The 27,313-nt window shown below is 40.7% G+C and overlaps 1 protein-coding gene across 4 annotated transcripts in view; it reads left to right on the top strand.

Annotated features, from left to right (window-relative positions):
* Positions 1-27,313, top strand: part of sash1b (SAM and SH3 domain containing 1b) — a 68,865-nt gene that overhangs the window by 39,725 nt on the left and 1,827 nt on the right. The window contains exons 1-17 of one of the 4 annotated variants that reach the window (XM_050062044.1): positions 9,437-9,569; positions 12,782-12,910; positions 14,298-14,348; positions 14,845-14,894; positions 16,711-16,751; positions 17,163-17,249; positions 17,457-17,569; positions 18,094-18,195; positions 19,333-19,465; positions 20,522-20,922; positions 21,779-21,853; positions 21,945-22,085; positions 22,202-22,334; positions 22,642-22,811; positions 22,900-23,106; positions 23,968-24,127; positions 24,895-25,026. In XM_050062044.1, coding sequence (XP_049918001.1) covers positions 12,866-12,910; positions 14,298-14,348; positions 14,845-14,894; positions 16,711-16,751; positions 17,163-17,249; positions 17,457-17,569; positions 18,094-18,195; positions 19,333-19,465; positions 20,522-20,922; positions 21,779-21,853; positions 21,945-22,085; positions 22,202-22,334; positions 22,642-22,811; positions 22,900-23,106; positions 23,968-24,127; positions 24,895-25,026 — 2,041 coding nt within the window. In that variant the 5' untranslated portion in view covers positions 9,437-9,569; positions 12,782-12,865. Of the gene's footprint in view, positions 1-9,436; positions 9,570-12,781; positions 12,911-14,297; positions 14,349-14,844; positions 14,895-16,710; positions 16,752-17,162; positions 17,250-17,456; positions 17,570-18,093; positions 18,196-19,332; positions 19,466-20,521; positions 20,923-21,778; positions 21,854-21,944; positions 22,086-22,201; positions 22,335-22,641; positions 22,812-22,899; positions 23,107-23,967; positions 24,128-24,894; positions 25,027-27,313 lie in introns of those variants that run through there. The other 3 variants (XM_050062040.1, XM_050062041.1, XM_050062043.1) reach the window with 3 other exon arrangements.

The following is a 27,313-nucleotide window of genomic DNA, read 5'->3' as shown; positions in this document are numbered from 1 at the left end:
AGATGTCGGCTCTGACTAGACCGCAGGAAAAAAGTGTTGTCAGAAACATCTTAGTGAGATCTCAGTAATTCCCAGAGTATGATAACAGTTTTGGTTGTGCCCTCAGAAAATGTAGTTAAAATGTCTTTCGGTGTCTGTGGAACAACATGTGTAACTACTGGGTTAAAGGTCCAGGGTGTAAGATTTAGGGGGATTTAGTGGAATCTGGCAGACTGCAACCAGCTGAAACTTCTCCCTGTTAGAATTCCTTTTCTTCCTTGAAGAAATATTATCATATTTTTGGAAAAATGAAACAGTGATTCCAGAGAGAAGCAGACAGAGGGGTCTACAGTCTGTGTTTGAAGGATATATCCAGGATGTCAAACTGACTCAGCAGCAACAACAGGTTAAAAAGACAAAGATAGTTAGAAGCTAAAGCCGAACTATAGGCTACAGATCACAGTGTAAAACATCACATCACATCACTGCTGATCGCCACGGAAGACAATGAATATAAAGGGAAACTTCACTGATATTGAACCAGCTGTGTGCCACTGCCAGCACCTGGACCTCCACCGCCAGACGGGCAGGGATCTCTAGGGGAAGTCAAACAACGTTCATCTGTGCACAATGTGATGACACACAGCTGGGTCTTTGTTTCACTGTTATAATCACTAAAAAGCAAAAGCAGCATGTGTATACATTCAGTAGGCTATATCTTCAGTAGCTAGCTAGCTAACCCTACACTTTTCAGGGTTTGATTTTGGTTTTGGAACAGGGAAGAAACGTATACCTTTTTCCAACCTCTCCAGGTAACGAGTATCATTAATACACGACGTGCCCCAGGCACAACATTTAGCTCCAAATCCACAAAACCAGCCTGAAAATGAAGGAAATCTGAAAAGACTGCATTAGAGTCAATGGAGCACAGCTGAGTTGTTGTCAGACCCTGGTCTGAGCTGGCCTGATGCTGCTTATGATTGGCCAGTCTGCGTCCAGGGGCGGGACTTGGCGAAGGGTCAGTTATCTGCAGAGGTCCTCTCCAAAACAAAAACAGACCTGGGGATTGAAACTGGTAAAAACACTGAGCAAAGCAGTTTCACATTAAAAAAAAAAAAATCAGTTTTTCTGACTCTGCTAATCATGGAGGGGCTGATTACGACGAGGGCTTACTACCCTGTCTTGAATCAGTATTTGGGTTGTCTGTTCTGGGCTATTGTAGAAACATGGCCTTGCAATGTGGCGGACTTCATAAACAAGGAGCTGCTCCCGTGTAGATCTAATCGGCTCCTTCTAAGGTAACAAAAACACTACGATTCTAATTTCTAATAAAAGAATGTACTCTAAAGAAATTATACATACTATATATTATATTCCATTTCTGCCAGTGTATTCCCCTAAATCCTATACACTGGACCTTTGAGATCCAGTCTGTTGTTTTGTATCTCTGCCACTCTGAACAAAGTTCAAATACTGACACCAGTAAACAGCCCACTGTGTTTGAATGAAGTTTAAATACTGACACCAGTAAACAGCCCACTGTGTTTGAATGAAGTTTAAATACTGACATCAGTAAACAGCCCGCTCTGTTTGAAATCCGCTTGTGAGATGCCGTTGTTAACCATTTCACATTTGTCAGTTCTCAGGTCAGAGGTCCACTCTCTCCCTTTTCTTCAGCTCACGTATTGCTGTGCACTGTGCCGTGCTGTTTCTCAAGTCAATGTCTCCACTCTGTTTTTCTAATGGCGAGTTTCAAAGGATAAATGTCCACAGGGTATTTTCTCTCCTGATTGGACCAATTCACTTGTTTTCCACACCATGTAGAATGACCTCATTCTGGGGCCCCATGATCTTACATTGCATGATTGACAGCTGCCCTTGAGTCCTGTGCCGCGTCTCAAAGGAGGATCAGTGGATGCTGCGGTCTTGTGAGAAGTGAGCCGCTGCTCTGATAACGTAGCTCGGAGATTGTTTGAGCCGGCAGTCGTGTCTTGGGGTTTCACGGCGCAGTCACACGAGGGTAATTACCCAAAGCACAGGGGTGAGGGGCAGATGAAATGATTTCAGAATTAAACATGGTCCAAGGAATAGCAACAATCCACAGGCTGCTTCACTACAATCGCAGATCCATTCATGGAGCCCTGTGGAATACAAACGGTGTTTCTAGGTGTGAATTGTGTTGAATTTTAAAGGGAGGTCTCTGTAGTTGTTTTCAGCAGCACTGAATTAAACATGCTCCAAGGAATGGGAACAATATGCCGCCCCTCTACAAAAAACACACCGCCATCCAGAGGGGATTTAATACACATGGAATTTCCATGTATGTAATAGTGAAATTTGAATTGGATGACTCTCTATACTGCTGAATTAAACATGCTCCAAGGAACAGGAACAATCCAGATCCCAAACAATCCACAGGATGCTTTTGCAATCATAGATTATACATATTTCCAAATGTGAATTGTGCTGCATTTTATAGCTGTGGGCTTTTCAGAGGCCATGGTTTCCTTCACCTAAATCTGAGCTATGTGTTTTCAGCTGATGTTTCAAATCCCGATCAGATTTGCAAGATTTAGTGCTGCAGACAAAAGGTTTGCTCTGTGCCTCCTGTCTGCCCTCTTAATCTGCTTTAGAGTTTCACTTGCATCCTTTATAATCTGGACCCCTCGGTGGATTCCCTTAGTGTCATGAATCTTTATTTATTGACGCACACCAGAAGACAACAATGTAGTTTCTGATTTGCTTTTTGGAATTGGTCTCCTTTTTTTTTTTTTTTTTTTTTTTTTTTTAACAAAAATTATGATCCATTAATCCTGGTTCAGAGTTAGTGACTAAATTTACATGCACAAAATATTTAGTTTTTTGCTTTTATTCTGAAAAAGACAGTACTCCTACTAAGCTGTCAACATGGCCAATGAAAATGAATATTCCACAAATACTGCCATTATCATGCAGTCGTGCATACTCTTTTTCTAGGCATCAAAATAGGATTTCCTTTAAGTTACCTATCAACAGCAGACTTGTTCATCTATGCTAACACAGCCTCCCTCTTTCATTCCTTCAACCACCTCCTTGTAAATGTCATTGCAATATTTGCGCATAGCCAAAAACACGTTGATATCCAAGTCTTTCATAATGTTTAAAGGCACGCTATGCAGGATTTGTTGCTAATTGTTTGTGAATACAACATTCAGACTTGACCTGTGCTCCTCAGCTCAAAGAGACTGAGATAGCAGCGGTGGTCAAGTGAGCTACAGGGTTAATGAAGAGCGGGAGCGACATTAATGAGCAGAAGCAGTGAGTCAGAGAAAATAAAACATTATTTTCTGATTGTTTCACAGTGGTTATGTCCTAAAACACACATAAACACACCCACAACTTTACAGGAAAGTGCTTTATTGCTGAATTTTTTGTGAATTCAACTTAAGCGTGTGTTTTCAGACCTGCAGCTCGCATCCACAGAGCAGAGGACAGAGACAGCAGTGTTGTCGCTCCCTTTTATAGAGTCATGACCTCATACTGTTATTGTCTGGGAGCTACATACCACTCCCCAAAGGCTGACACCCAGAAATGTCCTGAACAAACCCAAAAATAAGAGGAAAATACAGGCAGAGGGCAGGTAGTCTGCAGATACAGACACCACCACACACTCCAGTCTTGCAAACTGTTAGCTAGTTATTTTGTGTACAATGCACAGAGTGGACATAAACAGGTGAGAGGCTGTGTGTCGCAAAGTGCAGTAAAAACCTCAATTGAGATGCATGTTCTGAAAACCCTCCAACAAAAAACAGTATATCTCATGTCTTAAGCAGAAAATGCTTTATGCAGAATAAGACCTAATTCAGAATATCCAAACAGAATATGCTGCTGACACGACCCGTATCAAATTTGGAATATTGTCATAATCAGAATAATGTGCATGCAAACGTAATCAGTGTTTTAACTACCAGGGTGCCTTCTTTTAATGTGAAAAAAACCCATTTGTGGCCATTTCTGTTGTATCCATTCAGAATGAAAGCCTGAGAAATCTCCTATTCAGTGAAGCTGCTCCTTTGTCTCTGTCAGCCGTGAGACACTCGCTCAGTGACTGACGGGGTGAGTAGTGGGAGCAGAGCTGTGTACTGCAGCCCTCGCTGATGCAGTTCAAACAAGACCAGGTGCTCTATATGCAGTGTGTGTATCAGTGACTGGCAGCATGCATGTCACAGTGCAACCCCTCCCATCAACCTTTCATTTGGGACTTGTCAGAATCCACTTACCACTCAGACATGAATGGTTAAGCTCTTCCACTGATCCTCTTTTTCTCTTTAGGGAGCCTCGGGGCTGTCGATCTGGACTGGGCCCTTGGGTGCTCTGGAACAGCAGTATTTCTCACACATATCACAGCTGGCACATGAAACTCTTGTCACTGTATTAGCTGATTTTCATGTTTTCAATTGGATTGAAGGACTACAGTATTTAGACCTGCGTGGCTTTAGACATTTCTGTCACTTAATTTATTAAACATTAATTAGAGAATCAAAACCATATTTATCATCAAGCTAAGAAAATGGCTGCTTCTGTTTATTTTCTAAAACATGAAGTATACAGTGTTTCGCCTGTAGACCGCTGTCAAAATGGTTAACTGCATTTTCTCACTGTGATGTTTTAATATTTCTGTGTCTTTTGTGTGCGTCCACGCTGGCAATAGCTGTGGCCGAAGGTTTCAGGTTGCCCATCCCACATTTGTGAACACGATATCCCCAGAACACCTCAAGGGAATTTCTTCAAACTTGGCATAAATGTCCACTTTGACTCAAATATGAAGTGATTCATTTTTGGTGGTCATAGGTCAAAAGTCAAGGTCACTGTGACCTTGTTTGTCTTATTTTCGTGAATGTGATATCTCAAGAACGCCTCAAGGAAACTTCTTCAGATTTGGCACAAAGGTTGACTTCGACTTGAGGATAAATTGATTTGATTGTAATGTTCATACTGTAGGTAAAGGTCAAGGTCATTGTGACCTCTCATTGTTGTGACACAATATCTCAAGAATACCGTAAGGGAATTTCTTCATATTTGGCACAAGGGTTGACTTGTATGAGGAAGAACTGATTAGATTTTAATTGTCAAGAGCTCAAGGTCAAGGTCGCCGTGACCTTGCATCCATCTCATTATCTTGAACGCAATATCACAAGAACAGCCAGAGGGAATTTCTTCAAATATGGCACAATTGTGCACTTAGACTCAACAATGAAGTGATTAGTTTTTGGTGGTCATAGGTCAAGGTCAATGTGACCTCATCAGTCTCATTCTTGTGAATGTAGTATCTCAAGAATACTATGAGGGAATTTCTTTAAATTTGGCACACGGATTTGCTTAGATTCAATGATGAACTGATTAGATTTTGGTGGTCAAAGTCAAGGTCAGTGTGACCTTGTCTGTCTCATTCTTGCAAATGAGTAACTCAAGAACACCTTGAGGGAGTTTTTTTTTTAATTTCACACAAATGTCCACTTGAATTGAAGAATAAACTGATTAAAATGTGTGGTTAAAGGTCAAAGGTCAAGGTCAGTGTCACCTCACAAAATGTTATTGGCCATAACTCAAGAATTCATTCATGATTATGACAAACTTCACACAAATATCCAATTGGATGAAATAACAGATCAAGGTCAACTTCACTGTGACATCATAATGTTCTGTGTAAAACTCTTTACTGGCCATTATTTATTAAGGCATTATTAACTCAGGAACAGAAGGGGAGACATTTGGTCAGATACCGAGTTATGACTCTAAGCTTGCTGATTGCATATGTCTGTGCTGTCCGGGGAGATGTGTGCAAAGCATATATGTTTTCACAGACATGGATGTAAACTCTAAGAGAAACTTGACTGGTGCATGGAGGCATACAACCATGGGGCCGTATTTCGAGTTTTCCACTGCAGCTGTTTTTCAGGGGGAAAATTAGTTGAGGCTGGTTTGATTTAACTGTAGGAGGGCAGAGCATGTGAAAACCTTGTGATTCCAGTTTCAGTAATCTAAATGTTTAAACTTCAGTGGAATGATTTAATGGCTTTGCTTGGTTTCGGAAAATGACCTCTAATAACCCATCCAAAACCTCCCTGGATAAACTATAAAATGCAGTCAGTCAACAGATTGGTGTCATGATATGTTTCGCCTCTCTCTCACACAACTCACACCAGAATAATCTAGACTGATAAATAGTTCTACATGTAAGAAGAAAAATAAGTATTTTTGATTTTGGGGTGAACCATCCCTTTAATTTCAGAGCTCGCGTTATTGCCATTACAAATAAGTCATGCGATATGATACTGAGGCCATGGTGCTATAGCTTTTCCACAGACACATGAATTGTGTCTCTCAGTCTATTGAGCACAGAATGATCTCTCCAGGGATCAAAGCTCAGATGAGTGCTCAGGCGTTCCAGGTCGGCACCGACAAAATCAGGAGATTTGACAGTGATAGGAAAGGAGCAGGCTGACGGGGAGAAAAGGCATCTATCTCAAGCTCGCCCTGTGCTCCGAGGTGACGAGCAGCCCGCTGCTGTGTAGCCAGGCGGAAAACTGCCCTTTCTGGCATGAGCCGCCTCGGCCCTTTGGCACCGCGCACGCAGAACGTAGCCCTCCACCATCTCCACCATCCATCTGCAGCTCAGCATAATCTGCAGCCTCCTGGAGCAGATCTGACACTGGTATTGTTGCCTCCTGCTGCTGCTGCTCACTGCGCTGGAGTCAGTGGTCAGTTGTTAAAGAAGATTAGAGGCAGTAGAGTCACAATTAGACAAAGATGCTGAGGGTGATTTCTCTGCACGTAATCTCACAGACTAATGCTACAACTAAACAAGGTCACCACCCTGATACTTAATGCTTTAATAAAGATGCTTTTGTTGATATGTAGACAGCAGTAAGCAGAGGAGGAAAAACACATCATACTTCCTCTGGATTTGCTTACACTTGAGCAGAAAGATTCAGTTGCACAGTGTTTTGACATCACAACACTGTCTCCAGGTTGAGAGGAAATGTTTAGTTTTCACTTTAATGTGTCCAATTTTAACTCCCTATGATTACCTCCCGCTCTGTGTCAATGGTGCATCAGTAAGTAACTTGGGGAGGTTGATGTAGAGTTACTATTTGCTGCCACCTGCTGGTGTACAGACTGCTAGTGTTCCAAGAGACTGTAAGATACCTTAAGTCTGATCAACATTTAGACATGTTTGTTTGGATTATACGCAATAGATCTGCTTATATTCTATTCTTATGTTGACATTATTTCTATGAAAGACGGGACATGAAAAATGTGGGTGGATGAGCCCTTTATGTCAGCTTAACTATAATTTACCGTGTTGCAACTTGCCTGTGTTCATTATTTACTTTAGTCTACTTCCGCCAAGATTTTGTGTCACACATACAATGTACATCAAAGCATGTGTTCCTTTTATATTCATTCAGTCATTTATTTACTGATAAAGACCCATAGATCAACTTGACGGACAAATTCTGAAGAATTAAAGTCAGTATGTTAGAATAGTGTGCATTGTTTTGCCCAGAATGTGTTAGAAGTCAGGATGGGCACAAGTGCTCAAGTACTCGAATTAGACGTCAGTAGTGATTTAGTTCTTTTTTGTTTTGTTTTGTTTTTCTGTGTAAAACAAACATACAAAGAAACAAAAATTGACCCTGTTTTATATTAGAGGTTTCCATTTTTGGAAGGGGTGCAGTGATATAACTGCTATAATGAATATTGGTACAGATCCCTTTCGAAAAAAAGTTGTTTGGAAGTTTTTGATTTTAAAAACAAAGAAAATTGAAGAGAGAGCAAAAAAATACCTTTAAACCTGACCCTCACGAGATATAATATGTGGACTGAGAAGGTATGGGACATTTACCAGATGGAACAGATAATGTACTCCTTGAGACTCCCCCCCCAAAAAATATCAAAAGATGTGCCCCTGCTGTCGCCATACTAATATAGTGAAGTGATTGAAATCCGCCTACATATTTTACAGCATATATGTACCTTTGCCTCCCCCACCTGACTCACCTCATGATGCATATACGTACACTCATGCCACTGTATACATGCACGAAACTCCCCTAACTAATCTTTATCCCTTCTCTTTTTCTTTTCTTTCTTTCTTTAGTTTTCTTTGTCCAACATTTCCTTTTCCCAACTTGTACTTTTTGTTCTGTGCTTGGTTTATTTTAATTTATTGTTGTTTGCCTGTAAGATACATAGACACAGATGTTAAAATAGAAAAAAAAAAACAGTATGGAAATTCTGAAGATGATTGTATAAGTTGCTGGATTTTAAATTAAAACTAAGCTAAAAAAAAAAAAAAAAAGTAAGAAAGAAATGTGCAGTATTAGCTATGTGCCGTTAAACTTGCACATCATTAATAATCTCTACAGTCACAAAGGAAGGCTTAAACTAACCCCTACCCACATTTTTGTTTGAGTGTTCATTGCGGTCCACATTCTTATGTTAGGATTTTTTTTTTTTTCTTTGCGAGCACTTGAGTACTTCATAACAATTCAATGAGTATGGAATTTACCCAAAATGCCCATCCCTAGTTAGAAGCCTCTGAAAGACAATTTGGGAATAAAAAGCTATTTTAAACAGCTAAATAATGAGATTCTGTAAAGTAGGTTAGCGGTTCCTTCAAGCGGGGATGACCCTCCAGAAATATTCAATGGGAGCGAACTTTAAAGCTACCTTACCGGTTGGTCCCCGTTTTTTGTTTGTGTCATGAAAGCACATAAGGATACAAATGAGCACAAGCGCACCGGCAAGGCAATACAAAATTTAGTAGCAGTCATTGTATCCCACTCATCATCAGATGGTGGCAGTAACACATTAAGAAGCAGCGTTGCAGTGTGTCTAAAAAGGTGGCAAAGACGAAGACTGTAAGCTAGGAAAACTGGATGAAAAAGACAAAAAGGAAAAATAAGCTTTTGTCATGTTTGTGAGACCTCAAAGATTCATACAGTGCAATGCTGTGAGACACACTAAATATAAATATGACTGTTGGTTTTTTGCAAGAAAACTCCACAGGGTACCTTTTTAGATTAATAATTCATAATAAAAAAACACATTATAGTTTGTATACAATTAAATAAAATGTGCAAAGACATAAAAGTGACATTACAGGTTTGTAGGACTGATCACAGAGAGGCCTCCGAAACATATCTGACAAATATTGAACATTTGTCTGACACATCACTGTAACTCCACGGCAGACATAAACACGCAGGCACGCTCTCACACACTAAGAGGTGGTGGTTTATTTGAACATGTGAGTCAGCCAGTCCCTGTGGGCCGCAGCTGGAGAGAGCAGAGTGCCCCACCCAGCAGCACCAGCGTCATATGTGGTTGCAACTCCCCCAACCTCCCCCTTCAACCAAACTCCCTCTTGATTTATGCGTGCTGGACACCCCTCCCCTTCACTTCAGGATGTATTGTCCTCCACTCACTCACTCAGTGAACTGAGTTAACTCTGAAAACGCTGCCTTTCACTTACAGCAGTGTGGTGGAACTGAGGAGCAGCTAGTGCTGGGTAGCTACTGTTGGCAGCCAGATGCCTGTTTGTGGTGAGTGTATTTTTATGTTTGCACTGGAATGTGGTCCTATGGTTAGAGCTGGTAGCTTCCTGTAGATTCATTGGGGGAACATTTTAATTCATAAAGCTTTGTTTTAAAAGACAACTTAAGTGTGCATCTTTCTCTGTTCGGTTGTTTGCTGATGTGGTCGGTTAATGAAAACTTTCATTCAGTAGAAAAAAGCTTAAACATGTCAGTGCTTGTTCTTCTGATCTTTTGAAACATCCCTTAATACACTGTTAAGACACATAATTGTCTATCAAAGAGAAAATCTTACTGTGACATTTGATTAGAAGTTGTTTGATTGATTGACAGATGAATTGCAAGGCTGTAATAAGTATGTGTTTGATAGGGATTTCTAGTTTTTAATTTAACGTGGACACATCTTTTTAGAATAAGTGTGTCAAATGGGATGTAAACGTGCACACTTTTAAGTTGATTTAGTTTTACTAAGCCTTGTTTTAGCTGCAAAAGCTACTCTGAAACATAGGTCAGATGGTATTCTGTGGAAAACATTGTCTGACAAACTACTGTTTGACTTAACTTTACTCTCAGAACATTTATCATCAGAGACAGTCAAAGAAAATTATGCTTCATGGTTTTGTTTGAACGCTCTGACAGTCTTGTTTTGACGTCTGAAGCTAGACTGCCTTCAACATCTCTGGCTCAAAGCAGCATAAAGTGATACAAATGATTTGCTTACACTTTGTGACCCTGGTCTGGTTGCCTTAAAAGGGTGAGACAAGACAGGAACTGTAAAAACACTCATTAGACAGTCCGGGCCCCGGGGGCACGTGGATCTTTTGTCTGCCTATGAGATGCTCAGCGCCGCAGAAATGTGACACCACACTCTCCTTTTCAAGCCTCTGTGGTTGATGTCTCATGCTGCAGCTTTGGCTCAGAGACCATTAATTAGGAGACAGAGGGAAATATAAAGCACACTGGAATATTTTCCCCTGTTTGTCAGAATTGTCGGCACAAGAGTGGAACCCGTATTGTTTGTGATTTTACATTCATGTGTAAGTGACGGGGATGTATACAGTGTGTCTAATAAGCACTAAGGGCAATGCAATATCATGTGGCTGCGTCACAATAGGCTGTTTATGTGGATCAGTGGCAGTCTGAGGCAGAAGAGCCACTGCAGCCAGGCACAGTGCGGATCTTCTCAGTCGGCCTCAGCCTCATTTCTTGACTGTATGAAAAGCAGCCAGATTTTCAGGCCATTCTCGACCCGGGGGCATGTCATTTACCAAATGAATGGCTCTCTTTTCTGGACAGTTGAGCCAGTCACAGTCTATCATGCCACGAGACAAGTGAGCCCACAGTATCGCTTTTCACTGCAGAGGGCTGTTTTCAGCGGCCACATTTGCATACCTTCAGGGCATGACATGAGTGGAGCATAATGATAATAATAATAATCATGCGTGAAACGGTTTATGGACGTAGTGGACAGCTATTATCAGACACAGCTTGTGTGTGTTTGTTTGTCCAGTCTTAACTCATGACCGGGTGTGATGAGGAACTATCTTCCCACATGTTGTATCACTACAAAAAATCTTCATATATTTTATTTGTTGTATTATCTTTAGTTATTTGTATAAGTCATCAATGACTCAAGCTGTCTCACTTTATTTACACGGCAGCAGAAAATAGTGATAAAATAGGCAACATAATTCTAGATTAAATTGACAAAAATCAGTAATTTGATGTATGTGTTTTGTTTTTATAGTCTTTTCCCAGATCTAATTCAACTCTATCACACCAGAGAAAATGCTTATATTTGTTTAGATGTTAAAATGACTTGTTTATGTGAGCTCTGGACAGTTAAACATCCTCACAAAATGGTTGAATAAATATTTTGTTTTGGTTTTCTGGCCAACGTCACTGTTTCGGTTGAATCTCACAGCTCTCAGGGTGTCATTTCCAGATGCAGCAGGCAGCTCTTCTTAGTAAAAAATGCTTTTAAAACCTGCTGCAGGCTACTTGCCCAGGACTACAGACTCAATCGGCGACTAGCTGGTGAACAGAGTGGAGCCTTTTATAGCCAAAGAGCCAGATATTTCCCTCAGGAGTTGGTGGAGACCAAAACAGAGCGAAAAGGGGACAGAATAGTTGTAATTGACAGGTGGGCAGAAACAGGACTCCGAATGAAAACAACCGTTTCCTAACACGGTAGCTGTCACAACTTTATAAGGTAGTGGTATGTCAATGTTGTATTTATGGCTTGTTGCTGCCCCCAAGTGGCCAAAAAATCTGTTATTGCAGATGTAACCAACTCTGATTATCACAGATTTTGTTTTGTTTCATTTCGTTTCGTTTTTAAAGTAAAAATTGGACTTGTTTATACGCAAATTAGTTGCGTATAAATATAATTCTTCAGAGAAAATAATCACTTGGAATGACAGGACTGCGGGCCTCACTTTAATGATTAGTTATTGGGTAGGTTTCTCCTGTCAGTAAATATTTGTGTTGATCTTCAGTGAAATAGACCAAATAATCCAATGTGTCTGACAGTTATCTGGTTTAAAATGCTTCTGTAGTCTAAAACTTGGGTCATTCCCCTGACAAGGAAACCAGCCCCATGTGTTAATTCTGCTCCCAAAGGTCACAACTCAGCAAAAATTTTCTGAAATGATTTATCTTTTATTCGTCTTCTTTCCACGTGACAAACTGCACGTAACTTCAGGTAGCACAATAGTAGGAAACGAAAAGGGGGTGACATCCAGGGTTTGCAGGACAAAGACTCATCTGACTGAGTGATTCGACTTGTTGTGATTTACGGTACACTGAACCGTGGCCTCTTGAGTTGACTCTCGATGACTGTTAGAGAGCTGAGTGAGAGTCGTAGCTGCGTCACACGGTGCTTCCTCTGGCCAAAGGGTCAGGTCTGAGGAGGGCTGAGGAGGTGGAAGGGGTCGCTGGGCAGGAAGAGGACAAGCTGGTGAAGACAGCGGCAATATCACAGCTGGGTGTCTCTGATACTTTTACACTCGTGGTGCTTTATCTCAGTGTTTCCTGGCTGTTTGTTTTGCTGGTTAACGCACTAAAGCTTGAAACAATGGGTTTAATCGTGACCGTGGTCAGTGTTTACAGTGCTTGCCTGCTGTCTGGCATCTTGCTCAACCTCTGCAGGATGTCGTCTTCCTCCTCTGGTCTGTGGTCATATCTGTGCGAGTGTTTGAATGTCTCTTTATCTCCCTCAGGATGGCTCGGTGGGGAACCTTGATGACCTGGCGCAGGAGTATTCTCAGTATTACGGCACCTCCCTCAGCGACGTGTGTGAAAGGATGGAGGAGCTACGGAAACGCAAAGTAGTACAAGATGCAGAGATGGTAAACAGTCTTATCAGTCTTTCTCTTATCAGTTAAGACAGTGGCTCTTAAAAAAATCTAATATCTCAGCATTAAATGATTGTGGCTTTTTTTCTGCTGTCATCTTCCCAATTTATCACACTGTCTTTTAAATCCACTTTCTTGCTGAGACTTAGATGAGAAGGTTTACGCCTGCATATGGGGATGTTACGATATGAAAAACTCACAGTACGATATCCTGATAAAAAGTCCACCATACAATACTAATCACGATATTAAATAAAAAGGTAAAATGGTGACTTGAATAAATATCACACACTGTCAGGGGTAAATCATGGACATAAGTGGTCACTGCTGGTTAAGATAAGTGATGGATGTGACAAAGGACGATCTGTAACTCTTTGTGCTACATTTAAGGAGGCAAAACCTGATGGGAGCATCTGAAACTCAACATGGAGGGGATGTTAAGAGTCTGAGACAATAGACCAAGCTTTAGAGGTGACCCTCTCTTCATTCAGAGTCCCTTGTTAAATAATAAATCTAACGTGTACATTAGCCATTTTCTCATTGGGTCCAAGCCTTATTTTGTACAGTTAATAGTCTTAGCCAGGCTAATGGACTGCTAACAACAACCATAGCTGTATTCAACAATGGATAAATAATCACAGATTAAATTCACTGTCAGATTTATCATTATGGATTTACTCTCTAAAATGACACCACAGTTAAAGGCTGGATTACAAAGCTTCTGAAAGGGATAAAACTGCATCAGAGCCCAGTATTGCAAAATTTGATATATCTTTACATCACTACCAGTTCAGCATAAAGACTGGAAACAGGAGGAAACAGCTTGCCTAGCTCTGTCTCTGAAGGTGACAAAATCTGCCTACCAGAACCTCTGAAACTTCATAATGACTAGCTATCAGGCTAGCTGCTGGCTGGAGGTACACATTTAACTTACAGACATGAGAGTGTCTCATGTAACGCTCAGCAAAAAAGTGAGTAAGCATATTTCCTGAAACTATAACTATTTCTTTAACTTGTGGGTTTATGTCTTCCCTGTTGTCTTAAGTGTCTGTCGTGTTCTCTAACTTTCTTTTAACTTTAAGTAGCCTGTAATCTGCCTCTGGAGTACAGATGAAAACATGCCTTTATGTCACATTGCACTACACTGTCATTGTACATGAAGTTTAAATTTGAATAGCTTATGAATTCAGATATGTGCAAACACCTGTTTGTCCCACAGTAATTGCCGGGATCATACTGTAACCTGTGACACATGACTGTTTACTGGTGTTATTCCATAATGTGGGCTGGCCCATTCAGTCAGCTGAATATTACTTCTATTTCTGTGTTATGATGACACTATAATTTACTCCTCCGCTTCCTCTCTGCCTGTGTGTTTCAGGGAACAGTTGACTCAGTGGCCACATCACTGCAGCTCCGCTCTCAGATACAGGTGAGTGTCCAGCTTCCAGTGTGTCAGACCCCCAGAGAAGTCAACTTCCTGCCGTGTGCGTCAGCAGACAGGCCGATAAGAGGCCATGGAATTGCCTTGTCATGATTATCCTGAGCAAAACCAAAGTAGTCGGCTAAAAAGAAACATCTGACTGGGTGTGATGCAGAGAGCCGGCCTTGAGACTGACCTTGTTTAGGAAATGATCCTGGAATATGGTAAAATGTGACTAGTGGCATATTTGGGTTTTGTCGCCACATGATAATAAGATTTGTTTTTTAAAAGAGCAACAAATTACAATACATGAATTCCTGAATTTTTTTTGGTAGTTTTAGTTGATGGGTTGGCGTATAAGCTATTTTTTCTGCTTTCCTTTGAAGGAAAATGCCATAATCTTAAATTACCTGTTGCTTTAAAAAATACATTTTAAAATCAGGTAAATAAATTGAAGCATTGCTGCTGTATGTCTTTAAATTGACACCTTTATCATCTCCTCTAGGAATCCCTTGGACTCAGCAGCACCACGTCCACTCCAGAGACTGAGAGAAGGTAAAAAAATCTAAACTTTAATAATTTAATGCGATTCAGGGCATAATAATGATAAGCATCGGTAATATGCGGGTGGGACTATTAATTGTCAAGATAACGTGTTGTGTTGTGGCTTTACAGACCACATTATGGTCATTTAATAAAAGTCGTATCATTTTAGGAAGCAATTCCTCCTTGTGTACTATCTCGGTGTCACCCCGTGGACACGAGCCTTTCCTCTGTTTCCTGGTGCCTCCGGTCACATTTATGAAGCACTTCTGTGTCACCTATAAACTTCCTTCCTTCCCTCCATTGTTTTTATGGAGGTATCTCACAGATTAGTCATACTTTACCATTGGCAAGGTGATTAATAAGTGCCGATGACTAATGATAAAGTAACAGATTGATTTAATTAAGCTTGTTAAAGAGACGGAGCCTTGATTTATTTTAAAGGATTTTATTATAGTGACTAACGGGCCTGTGTTATGGAGAACCTGGATGGAAACACAGGATTCCCAGGACACCTACACTGCCCCCTAGTGGGACAAGTACATAACAAAGCCAGAGGAAGCTGATGGCCTCATGTGTCATCAACACTTTCTGATGACTCACACTCATTTTCTCACTAAAGCATTTTTAGCCCTTTTTAATCAATGTCTGAAAAGTTGTAGTCGATCTTGTTCCTTGGTTCCCTCTTCAAATCGAGTTTTTTTATGAAAAATGGTTCTTGTGCTTATCACTGTGTATCAGGCGTCCTAATGTCATGATTTATTGTGGTAAACAGGAGCATGGCAAGACCTTTGAGCTCGCTATTGTGATTAACAGCTATACAAATACATTTCACTCCAAGGTATCGATTCCGGTGCCAAATATTTCAAATATTTTTTGTCTCCCACGTACTTTTTACTGTAGAGGTTGGAAGAGGGAAAACAGTGCTCATGTCTCTACAACTCTGAATAGATTTTGAATATAATAATGCACTGCTTGCTTCGTGAACTGTGTAGATATTTATGAAAATGAATGCGGGGTGACACTGACTATGTCTTGGCTGAAAAGCAGAGTAATGACATTTTCTAGGTGGGTTAACAGCTGCTGCAGACAAGGTGACAAACCACATCTTTTCAGTGTGAAATTATCGACTTGTCTTTTACAAGAAGAATTAAGATACAATTATGTAACCAAACATGAAAAAATGTGTATTTTAATGCAGTATTATAGACATATTTTATAGCTGTCGCCCTGTAGTAAACTCTAACATGTAACATTGCACAGAATGACCACCGATGTCTCACTTGCAAAAGAAAAACGACAGGTCTGATCTGTTTTCAAACTTGAGAGCGAGACTGTGAGAGAGACAGACAACTGTACACAACAAACACCCCAGAGAGATGAAGAGTGAAAGACAGACAGAGAGACAGACAGACAGAGAGAGAGGGAGGGTGAAAGTGTGCAGGGAATGCAGAGGCCACGTTAGCGCTGCTGCTGCTGCAAAACCCTGACTGGACATGAAAAAGGATCTATTGTTCCTACGATGGCCGCAGAGCACTGACCTCTGTTCATCAGCCAAGAGCAGCCACTCTTTTTCATCTGTTTTGACTACTTTGATTTCCCTTTTACTAAGATGCTAGTGTCATGAGGGACAGTGAGCTTTTGTGATTTTTTTTTTTCCTTTTAAATCTGACGCAAGTCGAGAGGATAGAAAGACATGTTGAGGGAGATGGTGGGATAGCAAGGAAAATGAAGAAGATAACTTTGGACAACAGGTACTGTTTTATTCAGGGCTTTGACGCCTCATTCAAACTCTTCAGATGAAGTAAATATTTTATTTGATTTGTAGGTTTCCTGTGCACAAATCAAGCTCTGATGATGGATCGGGAGGTAAGCTGAAATTTTATATTACTCTTTATAACATGCATCATATTTAATGCTTCATTCTAGGTCAGATTGATGTAGATTTTAACAGCCTTTTTACACAAAATGAAGCCAGGATCCTTACTTTAAAAATGTTTATCCATCTAGTAGTGGTTTTAGGAGTTTTTTTAATCTTGCATATTTCATCTTTGATGGCAGTAATAACACTGTAGAGTGAATATATTTAAACTAAATATTCCCTTTATGTTTGTACATTGACAGTATTGTAATGTATGGCACAATGTAATACTTTGTTAATGCAGTGAAGCTGCTGCAATCGTTAATTGTTCACCTGCTATTTGGATTTTTATTTTAAATTTTTGGTGATGCTGTTTAAGTTTTTTTTCTCTACACTGAATTAAACTCTGTACTTTGTAGGAAAATGGGATGGAAAGAGAAAGAGCAAGTCTTTTTGGCAGAGTTTTCGAAAGTCACAGAAAGGAGTGTTGCGTCAGATTTCAAAAGGTATGTTATTTATCTATCTACCTATCTATCTACAATGAAAAACACAAAATTTAAAGATACACAGAAAATTTTACAAAGTTAAAACACCACTATACTGCCACTATACTATTGTTATTTGGCACTCAGGATTTGTCTTAATGAAAGGCTTCATTAAATCAGTCAGTTGTGTACAGTTGCACCAGCTAACATCTCTGTTTTACCTGACAGGTGACGATGTTGGTTTTGTGGCCAGTGAAATCACCATGAGTGATGAAGAGCGTATCCAGCTGATGATGATGGTGAAGGAGAATATGATCTCCATAGAGGAAGCCCTGGCACGGGTATGATTCTTTCTGCATCCCAAAATTCTCTGACGTGAAAGTTACAGCTGTGTGTTTTTCACCTTTTGCTCCACTTTAAACGTTTGCTGTGGAAAAAGGAATGCTGCCACTTGGAAAATAGGTCAAGTATTGAGTTGGACCAAAACATGTAGTCCTGACCTTTGAACAATAAATACCATTTTTAGAGTTGGGCTCATTAAAAAAACAACAACAACAAAAAACAAACATATTATATTCAGGAGATGATTGAGTAGATTGCAAAAAGGAATTATCATGGATAAATTTGGATGTTTTACAAAAGAAAAAGCTGGAATTGATCGATCTAGTTGCCCTACAACTAACAGCATTTTTTATTTTTATGAAAGAAATAATATTCTTTTCAAGGCATATGGTCAAAACATGGTTTTATCTCCATGAAGAGTAGTCCCCCCTTGGGTGTGTCAGCTGTTGGAGGATAAATAACAAACCAGCTGGTTCTGTAGCTCTGCATCATCCTGTACTAATAGGGTCATCTTTTCCCACAGCTGAAGGAGTTTGAGGTACAAAACAGACAGACATGCAGGTCCGATCCCACAGAGTGGACCGATCCCTCCAGTCCCACCGCAAATGAGTCATTCAACTGCAACGTAAGTCTCTAAGCTCCCAGTCTGAGGGCATCTTAGTCGCTTTTTAATGCTGAATCACAACTTCAGGCAGTGTGTTGTGCATTCGGGCCTCTGATATACTGGTGCCAAGGCTGCTGAGCTGTTGACAGCGCCTCTCTCTTTCCCTCTGTCCCTGTCCTGGCGATGAACCGGGGCCCCTCTAAAGCCCTTCAGCTCAGGGCCCTCTCCCAACTGCAGGCCACTGGGCGGACTTCTATTCATCACTGTCAAAGCGCTAACCCCCTATTGTGCTGTAGTGAGCAGCTGGATTCAGCACAGGGCCCTGTTATGCAGGCCACAGCTCTTTTATGCATGGGTGGGGTGATTAGGGGGCTCAGGTTCAGGGCACATTTTTCAGATTCGTCTGGATGGACTGTTTCTCTTTGCTCTGTGTGTGTGTGTGTGTGTGTGTGTGTGTGTGTGTGTGTGTGTTCACCTCTTACTTTCTCTTTCTGTGTGGTTGCACGTCCGTCACCCCCTCCCCCATTGTTTCTTTGTTAATTATAGACCATCTCTACTTGCATTGAATTTCTGTTGTAGATTTAACAGTGTTAATCTGCTTTCATTTTGTCCTTTGATGTGTATTCTGTGATGTACATACTGCTCATGTCGTGTTTTGGTCAGCAGATAAAACCTCAACATCTGTGACCCAGGTCATCAAATGCACCACTGGCTTATTTACTGACCGTAACTTTTATGATGGTGAAGGTGATTTCCAAGCAGCTAGCTTTTTGTTTTTTCCCACGTATAGAAAAGCCTCTTCCTGTGTGTAGTCACGCAGAGCATATGGGACAGCTGCTGACATGAGCCTCAGTGTCTTTCACTGTGGTTTCCTACCACAAATTTTATATTAAGCTACGAGGTACTTCAACAGAGGGCTCAGCAGGTACTTTCAGCTGCATCTGCAGCATGTACACAAATTACATGCCTTTGTAATTTCAAACAAGTTACTACAAGTGGAGAATAATTATTAAAGTGTATCTTGAAATTTGTGAGCGCACATACTACAGAGGGTCACAATAGGTAGCAGCACACCCATCGTGTTATTTTACTATTAAGTCCACAGCTCCGTTGTTAATGTTTTCCACAAATAAAATTCTTCCCCATCTCTCCTATCAGCCTTGTGACCTGTCAGACAATGAACAAGAGGAATCTGTGACGTTCAGGAGGCTCCACAAACTGGTCAACTCGACCCGGAAGGTGAAGAAGAAGCTGATCAGAATCGATGAGTCTAAGAGGCCCGGAGCAGAGGGTACTAAAACCACTGATTTTATCTCATAAAGCCCAATCACCCACCTTTTCACTGTTTCACTGTTTCACTGAGTTAGAGAAGTTGCTGCTTCATGCAGCTCAAATTCATGAGTGTGCTGCTGTACGTGCAGCGAAGATGTAGAAACCAGCAGGTGGTCACAGAAAGAACACACCGTTTATTAAGAGGAAATGAGACACCACAATGTGACGCAGAGTCTCCAGAAAATATCAGTAATCGTGCTGCATCTAATTACTGTTTGACTGTAAATATGAGCTGCAGTAACAGTATTTATGTGTGTTTTCACGTGCTATATAATCTGTGTGAATATATGTTTTGAGGAATATCCTGCTGTTTTTTTCCAACATGTTTTTCCAGCACGTTTGACCACTGGCACGCTTGAAAAGCCTCTGAAACAGCTTAGAGACTATGAAACACTGTGACACAACATTGGAAAACCAAAACAAAACTGGGGACAATACAGTGATTCAGTTTGATTGGCAGCTTTTGCATCTATTGAATGATCTTAGAAAGTTCTCAGAACATTTTCAACCTTTTAAAAATTGCATTGAATGCATTGGAACAGCAAACAAAGACAATTTAATTTCAGATTTTACAGAACTGATTAACAGTACATATCACAACTTGCTGCTTTCTGATATTTAAAGGGACAGTTCACCCCCAAAATCAAGAATACATAATTTTCCTCTTACCTGTAGTGCTGTTTATCAGTCTAGATTGTTTTGGTGTGAGTTGCTGAGTGTTGGAGATATCGGCCGTAGAGACGTCTGCCTTCTCTCCATTATAATGGAACTAGATGGCACTCAGCTTGTGGTGCTCAAAGTGCCAAAAAATATCTCCCAAACAATCTAGACTGATAAACAGCACTACAGGTACGAGGAAAAATATGTATTTTTGATTTGGGGGTGAACTGTCCCTTTAATAAAACTAACCATATTTGTTTACAAATCTTAAACTTCAATATTTCATCACATTTGACTTTATTCTGTTCACATTGTATTTTTACCTTCCGTCATTCCCCTCTTTTTGCTCCTTCAGAGACTCTAATGACAGATGGCCCTCCGTGTGGAGATGGCAACACCTCCTTGTACTCAGGTGTACAGAAGAAGCTTGCCACTTGCCCCGTGGATTCCCTCGCTTCAGCTCTGCGGGACCAGCTCACCTACGACCGGGACTCTGACAGCCTGACCACCTCCCCTTCCTCCAGCAGCCTGGACACCTGCAGCAGCCAGAAGATCTTCCAGGCCTTTAGCAAGTCTAGCGGGAGCCCCGTTCATCAGGAGACAAGCGTAGCAGGGGAGGTGAGGGAGTTAGTTAAAGGCAGCGGCTCTTCCTTTTCTGAAACGGAGGTTTGCAACGATGAGGAACCCAAAATCGCTCGCTCAGTGACCGATGGGGAGCTCCGTCACCGGATCCTCAGCCCGCTCAGCCACCATGGGGTGAGTACAGAGGGGCCTTTGTTGAGAGATTATTTGGCAAGTGGTGCACTTCTAAAGCTGCAGGAGTGAATTAATACTTTCTGCAAATGTGCTGCAGTCGTCACGTCAAACCAAACCGATATCCATCAGAATTATGCAAACTGTCCTTTGTGCACTGCTGCAGCACCTGCACTGATGCTTGGTCAATGTAAATGTAGCCTGAGCTCATTTTAGAGTTAGTAATAAGTGACTGCCTCAAATAAATAATAGAGACCACCCTGTATATTTTGTTTAATACTGGCAATCATTTTCTTTCTAGTTGGTGAAGGTCCAGTGTGTAGGATGTCGTGGCATCTAACAGTGAGGTTGCATAACGGGAACTTCTCCCAAGTGCCAAACATGTAGGAGAATTATGGTGACAGATGCAAAAAAAAATTTAAACGTGAATGGCCCTATTTAGAGCTAGTGTTTGTTTTTGTCTGTTCTGTAGAACAACATGGCAGACTCCAGGGACAAGGACCTGCCCCTTATGTAGATATAAATGACTCATTCTAAGGCAACAAAAACACAATTCTTATTTTTTAGGTGATTATAAACTAATGAAAACATAGTTATGAGTGTTATGTCTTATTTCTGCCAATCAGTGCCCCTAAATTTTTTACACTGGGCCTTTAAGTTATAATTTGGTCGATGCTTCTGAGACAAATTTCCACCTGGTGGGGTCTGTGGTGACCTGACCTGCTGCAGGAACTTACAGGACTCATGTTGCACCTGTCAGCTGTAACAGGTGCTTAAGGTGCACTTCCCCCAGTGGTGGCTGGACATCCCCAGCTTCCCCTGCATCTCAGCTCATTAATGTCCTGTTTATTGTTCACAGAGAGCTTGTAGCTTTGGAGGATTTGACCTGACCAACCGCTCACTGCACACAGTCGTCTCTGACATCGATAACACTGTACGTTAACTGTCATTCTGCCTGAATTTCCATACATTGAATTAAAATGGTTAGTTTATTTTCCTTTTTTTCTGCTTTCTGTGTGAATTAGAATAAAGACGGAGGCGGTGTGAGAGATCCCGTCAAGTCTCCACCGACATCTCGTATTTCCCTGGGCAAAAAAGTCAAGTCTGTGAGAGAAACTATGAGAAAACACATATCCAAGAGATACCACAGTTCTCTCTCTGAACAGGTGTGTACACTCAGTATGGTACATTACAGCACAGAAGCATCCATCCGTGTCACTAGGTAATGTTATGAAGATTGTGAGACATAGGTAAAAGTAATTTTTTTTCCTTTGTGTCTCAGTCAAGCCCAGACCGCATCTCCAGCTGCCCTCACTCGCCTCAGATAGACTCTGACTCTTTGGAGAAGCCCAAACTGAAACCAGGAGGCTCTGTGGAAAGCCTGAGGAGTTCCCTCAGCGGACAAAGCTCCATGAGTAAGTCTGTGTGTTTACAGTGTGCGTATGCCAGATCTGGGTGTGCTTGAAAATGATTCTCAGTGTTTGTTTTAACTGGACCTTGGAATGTAATGTGTGAACATGTGTGGTGTTTATCTGAAAAGTGTTTCAAGGGCATTAATCGCCTGAGATAGTCTAAACTTCCTAGTCTCACTGTATTTGTGTGTGTGACATCTGGAGCTTCTGTCAGATTAAAAGACATATTCAAAATATTTTTACATACCAACAGACCCGTGCAGTCTGCTGGTCCCGAAGTGGCTCATTTGTCTCTTTGTGGTTTGTGTAGGCGGTCAGACTGTGGGCACCACTGACTCCTCTAACAGCAACAGAGAGAGCGTGAAATCTGAGGATGGGGAGGAGGATGAGCTGCCGTACCGCGGACCCTTCTGTGGACGCGCTCTAGTTCACACTGACTTCACCCCCAGTCCCTACGACACAGACTCCCTCAAACTGAAGGTACGACCACATTATCTATCCAGTAAATTACACAATATGTAGAGGTAAGCAAATATCTCCTAAAAGCTCCACTCATCTTGTCTTGTAGAGCGGAGACGTAATCGATGTCATCAGTAAGCCTCCAATGGGTACGTGGATGGGGATGCTCAATGGTAAAGTCGGCACCTTCAAGTTTATTTATGTGGACGTCCTGAATGAAGAGGAGGTGAAGCCCAAAAAGACGCGCAGGAGGAGGAAGGCCCGGCAACCCAAACCCACATCAGTAGAGGAGCTCCTCGATCGCATCAACCTCAAAGTAATTAACATACTACATTTTAAAAATCTGTCACACACACACACACACACACACACACACACAGGTGGAGAAATTTTGACACCAACAAGGAGATACTTTTTTTTTTTTTTTTTTTTTAGAGTATAAACTTTTTCTCTTATTGTTTTCATGTAAATGACAAGACGAGATAACAGTTTTTTAAAAAGATCTGACATGTAACAGTCAGCATGTCAGCTAGAAAAACAGATTAATCAAAATAAATAAATAGATAAATACGTAATTATGATAAATACAAAAAAATACATAAAGTTCAATTAAAAGCCAGGCTAAAGGAAAGTCTAGAGTTTGCTTTTAAAACATCAACAGTCTCTGCAGCCCTCGGGTCTTCAGCCAGGCTGTTCCACAGACATAGTTATGAAATGATACCTCACCGTGGTGTTTTATCTTATCATAGATTAGCATAACGACAGGAAACAATAGGTAAACAGGTAGCATGCCTCTGGCTTCTTCTTGGCCAGGTGCCGAGCTAATCATCTGCTGACTCTAACCTCCTGTTTACTGTGCAGACATGCTGGTGATATTGACCTCCTCATCTAACTCTCAACACTAAAGTGTATCTCCCAAAATGTCAAACCCTATTCCTTTTTTTATTTTTTATTTTTTTTACATACATATATTTATATTTGCCATTTCAAAATTGAGAAAAATGCTGAAAGCAAATCTTTGAGTTACAACAAGGTTAGGAAACCTCTGATAAGCTTATTTGTCATCTACAGGTCAACATACTTTTCAGCAGTTCTGACATTGTGCACGGTCAAATTAATTTCTTCTCTAGATTTTAATTGATCTGTTTGTTCATCATCCACCCTCACCTCTCCACAGGAGCATCTTCCCACCTTCCTTTTTAATGGCTACGAGGATCTGGACACATTCAAGTTGCTGGAGGAGGAGGACCTGGACGAGCTGAACATCAGAGACCCTCAGCACAGAGCTGTGCTGCTCACTGCTGTGGAGCTGCTGCAGGAGTATGATGGTGGGTCAGGTAATCAACAGGGTGTCGTACGATATTCAACACACACATATAAGTCATAAAGATACACTTGTAAAATTTAGTAATATTTACACAAGGTGAGATGTTACTGGACCTGTACATGTCCATGATATACCTGTGAAGGTTAGTTTCGCCTTGTGATGTCTGTTTCTCTGCCAGACGTTTGACACACTGTAGGTTTGTCACACATTTTGAGACTCCTTCCCTCAGAGTCACAAAATCACAGTCCAGTTTATTTCCAAGTAGGTTTTCACATACAAGGAATTTCCTTTGGTGTATTGGTGCATAACATACACACAGTAAGAGAAAATGAAATTAAAAATTAAAAGCAAGTATTCCAAATATCAAGAGAGAAATGTAGAATAAAGTTATAATAAAAATATGAAAAAACAGTATGTCTGAATTTAAATGAAAGAGCTGTGCAGTTTTATAAAGTGGTAGTTTGTGTGCAAAATTCTCCAAAAAAACGCAGACATTGACAGTACAAAGTAAAAAAATGGAATATACAGATATAGTCCCAAAGATGTACGTTAATGTAATGAATGATGAATATAAACATCATTGATGATGTCATACTTTGAGACGTCACGAGTGAATAATTTCCACCTCACAATTTCAGTCTGTTAAAATGTCTCCTCTTACTCTATTTTAAAAGCAGCTCATGCACACAACACATGCAAAGTTTTCACTCAGTATTTTTCCCTTGAGATCATAAGATGTGACGGTCTGCCCCCTGCTGGTGGTGTTGTGCATTGCAGGAAGCAGCGACCCAGAGCGAGGCAGTCAGTCTGGAGGCACACAGGAGAAGCTGCTCCTGGACAGGCGTGGCCTCTCAGGAGACTCCCCACGAGACTCCGGCTGCTACGAGAGCAATGAGAACCTGGAGAACGGTAATGACAGCTTGAGTCGCCTGTGAGCACTGTCCTCCTCCTCCTCCTCTTCTGCCTCATCCTTCACTACAAAGACTTGTGTGGTCTTCAGTCCTTCTTGACGCTCGAGCATTCCAAGCCACCAAAATCAGTTTTCACGCTCTTCTGGAAAGACTCTGCTGTCGTCACATTTACTTCTGGCGCTCTGTGTTTTTATTCTTCAAGCATCTTCTTCTTCTTCAAGTCATACTTTCTTCTGACTCTGCATCACTGAATCAAACTGTTTGCAGTCACTTTTTGTCTGTTAAGGGCTTTTAAGAACTGACATTGCCTTTCTTTACAAGCATAACATTCTTGATATATTGAAACAGGATAACACTAAGTTCTCTGTTATTATGGGACTAGAAAGTTCACTTACATCATGTTAAACCGAGCGGTGACCTAAAGACATTTTCACACCCTTGAACAAACTATATGTGGAGCAGCTTGTAGGTCGACTCACAAATAGATCTGCAGTTGTGAGTTGTGGGGTGGTTTTTGCAATTTGCTGAAAATAATGACCGTTGAACCAACGTGTGAGAAGATTTACATAGTTAAAAATAATAATTCTCAGTAACTGCAGTACACTTTTACTGTGAACGCTTGCTTTATTCATGCTATATCATTCTTATTGTGGTTGTTTGGTTTGGCTTCAGTCTGTAACTTGTCAAAATACAAAGAGTTGTGCTTACTGTAAATGAGGGTTCTTGTGAATGTCAAAGGTCATGTGGTTCGATGTCAGATCGGCCACACTTGTACAGTGTATTTCTCTCAAGATTTTGCTGTTTGTGTGTATATTTTTTTAGTTCGGTAAAATATAATGTTGCACAATATTTTATCATGTGCCTGAAAACTGCGCCATGCAGAAGAATTAAAATATTTACTAAATAGTATAATTATACTTGTTAAAATATGGCATTTTGTATAATTGTAAATGCACTAAAATGCAGACTTAGGACAACCTTTAAAATGTTTTAACACCGTTAAAGGTCGAAGTTAAACTCTAACACTTCTGACAGAAGTGTGGCAGGTCTGAAGTCTCCGCATTTTCTGAAGTGTGCTTCTGTCAAGGTTGAGCGTGAGGAATAAATTGCTCCATGCTTTACCAGACTTGACTGCTTGCTTCTTTTCTTTCATTCATCATTCATTTTCAGCACACATTTGGATTTTGTTTTGTTCTTTTTAGGCTCGGGTGGTATCTGCTTTTTCGTACCTTCCTGAAATCTCACCAGGGTATTCAGTATACAGTATGATGGTATTTGTGTGCTGCGCTATGAGAGTTTGCTGCATCCCATAAGCTCTCTTAGTTTTTTCAGTCTAGTAAATAAACAAAAATTCAGAAAATGTAATATTTACACACACAAATATAGTTATTTGGGAAATACAACCATAAACATTCTAAAATCAAGTTTCTCTCTTTCACCAAACTAAGACTAGCTTAACTGCCTTGTTAACTCATCATTAAACACACTTCATTTAGACTGGACAGGAAGTAAATAAAACTCATCGCAACCGTCTTAGTCTCTTTACTCGTCTTGTTAGTTAGTCCACTGTTTAAACAATCACCACCACTGCTTCGGTCAAAATAAACCCTTACTTCACCCAGTAAGTATGCAGGATTTCTACTTCTGCATCAAACTGAGGCCATACCTACGGCCATACCATTGACATAGAGCCTGCACCGTACCCTACGCTGTAGCCTGACGTGCACCTCCCCAGAAATGTAACTACACATCGTGGCGAAACAGACCTCCTGTCTGTTTCTGTAAACTGAAACCATTTCCCTAAGCTGAAACAAAGCTTTTATTTACTTTAATTTCACAGATAAGAAACAATAAATTGTGAAGACAATAAAGACCCCACTAAAATAGCATTTTAAGCCTTGTGTGTGATTTATCCTGGCTTCATATGAGCAGAGGAAATCTCTGCTTGTCGCTACACTAATTTATACAATGTAAAATGCCATAGACTGTTACATTTGTTTGGAAAACGTGTTTAGTGTAAGACAGATGTTTCGTCAGTGAACGATGTGAGTAATGGAGCCAAATTTTGTAACCTTACCTTTGTTAAATGTTGCTGTTGTCCCTGGTTTTATATGAGAAGAGGGAAAGTTTGCTAGCTGCTAGGCTAATTTATACCATGTAAAATGCCATAGGCTTGTGCTAAAAACATTAGCATGTTGTATTTGTGTTGTATTTTTGCAGTGACACAGACACACCACCGCACATAAATGCTCACGACGGCGCAGGCCACGTGCGTAGGCTATGGC

This window comes from Epinephelus moara, chromosome 14 (assembly GCF_006386435.1).
Source record: "Epinephelus moara isolate mb chromosome 14, YSFRI_EMoa_1.0, whole genome shotgun sequence".
Lineage (NCBI taxonomy): Eukaryota > Metazoa > Chordata > Actinopteri > Perciformes > Serranidae > Epinephelus > Epinephelus moara.
This window is presented reverse-complemented; position numbering and strand designations above follow the sequence as displayed.